The sequence below is a fragment of the Aptenodytes forsteri genome, unplaced genomic scaffold, assembly GCF_000699145.1.
Source record: "Aptenodytes forsteri isolate BGI_AS27 unplaced genomic scaffold, ASM69914v1 Scaffold631, whole genome shotgun sequence".
Classification (NCBI taxonomy): Eukaryota; Metazoa; Chordata; class Aves; order Sphenisciformes; family Spheniscidae; genus Aptenodytes; species Aptenodytes forsteri.
Genome location: NW_008795868.1, coordinates 41,670 through 42,507, shown reverse-complemented (window position 1 = coordinate 42,507; position 838 = coordinate 41,670). Strand labels below are relative to the sequence as shown.

Here is an 838-nt window from a genome sequence, read left to right as displayed (position 1 = left end):
CTGGGGTGGCTGGGGGCTGGTGACCAGGTAAGTTGGGACTGTGGCCCATGGCCAGGGCGGCACAGGAGTCATGGTGGGTGGGCTGGGGACAGTGGCCAATGTCTGGGGTGGGATGGGGACTGTGGCTGGGGTAGGATGGGTCCGTGGCCGGTGGCTGAGGTGAGATGGGGACCATGGCCAGATGGGATGGGGACTGTGGCTGGGGTGGGACGGGAGCCATGTCCAGGTGGGATGGGGACCATGGCCGGATGGGATGGGGAGTGTGGCCAGCGTGGGATGGGGACCATGGCTGGGTGGGATGGGGACCGTGGCCAGGCGGGCTGGGGGTCTCAGCAGCATGGCCCGCCTGACGCGAGGCTCTCGGCGCAGTCGCCCAGAAGGTCGTGGCGCTGAAGAAGCAGCAGCAGCTCATGGCATCCTGCAAGTCTCTGCCCAGCACCCCCCAAGTTTCGGCCCAGCCCCCCCAGCCACTCAGCTGCATCCACCCCTGTCGGGGGCATCCACCCCGGCCAGGTACGCCCCCCCCCCAGCTCGCCCAGCTCGCCCTGCCCCGGCCAGGCGCTGCCCCCTCCCCGCACTGTCCCTCCAGCCACGGGGCGCGGGGGCTGACCCCGTGTCCCATCCAGGCCAGCAATGGTGGCCACACCAGTGACTACTCGTCCTCGCTGCCATCCACCCCCAACGTCAGCCACCGGGAGCTGCGGAGCGAGACCCCGGCCCCCCTGGGCACCCCCAGCTCCCTGCACCGCGGGGCCAAGCGCCGCACCAGCCTCTTCGCTGTGAGTGCGCCGGGACCCCCGCGGCGGCAGGGGGGGGCGGGGGGGACCCAGGGGGTGCC

General features: G+C 72.0%; 1 protein-coding gene across 1 annotated transcript in view; it reads left to right on the top strand.

Moving 5' to 3' along the window:
• The window catches only part of LOC103903020 (arf-GAP with GTPase, ANK repeat and PH domain-containing protein 2), a 42,159-nt gene that overhangs the window by 8,225 nt on the left and 33,096 nt on the right, over window positions 1-838 (top strand). Inside the window, 3 exon segments of the mRNA XM_009284149.1 lie at window positions 357-461; window positions 463-513; window positions 627-835. Coding sequence (XP_009282424.1) covers window positions 357-461; window positions 463-513; window positions 627-835 — 365 coding nt within the window.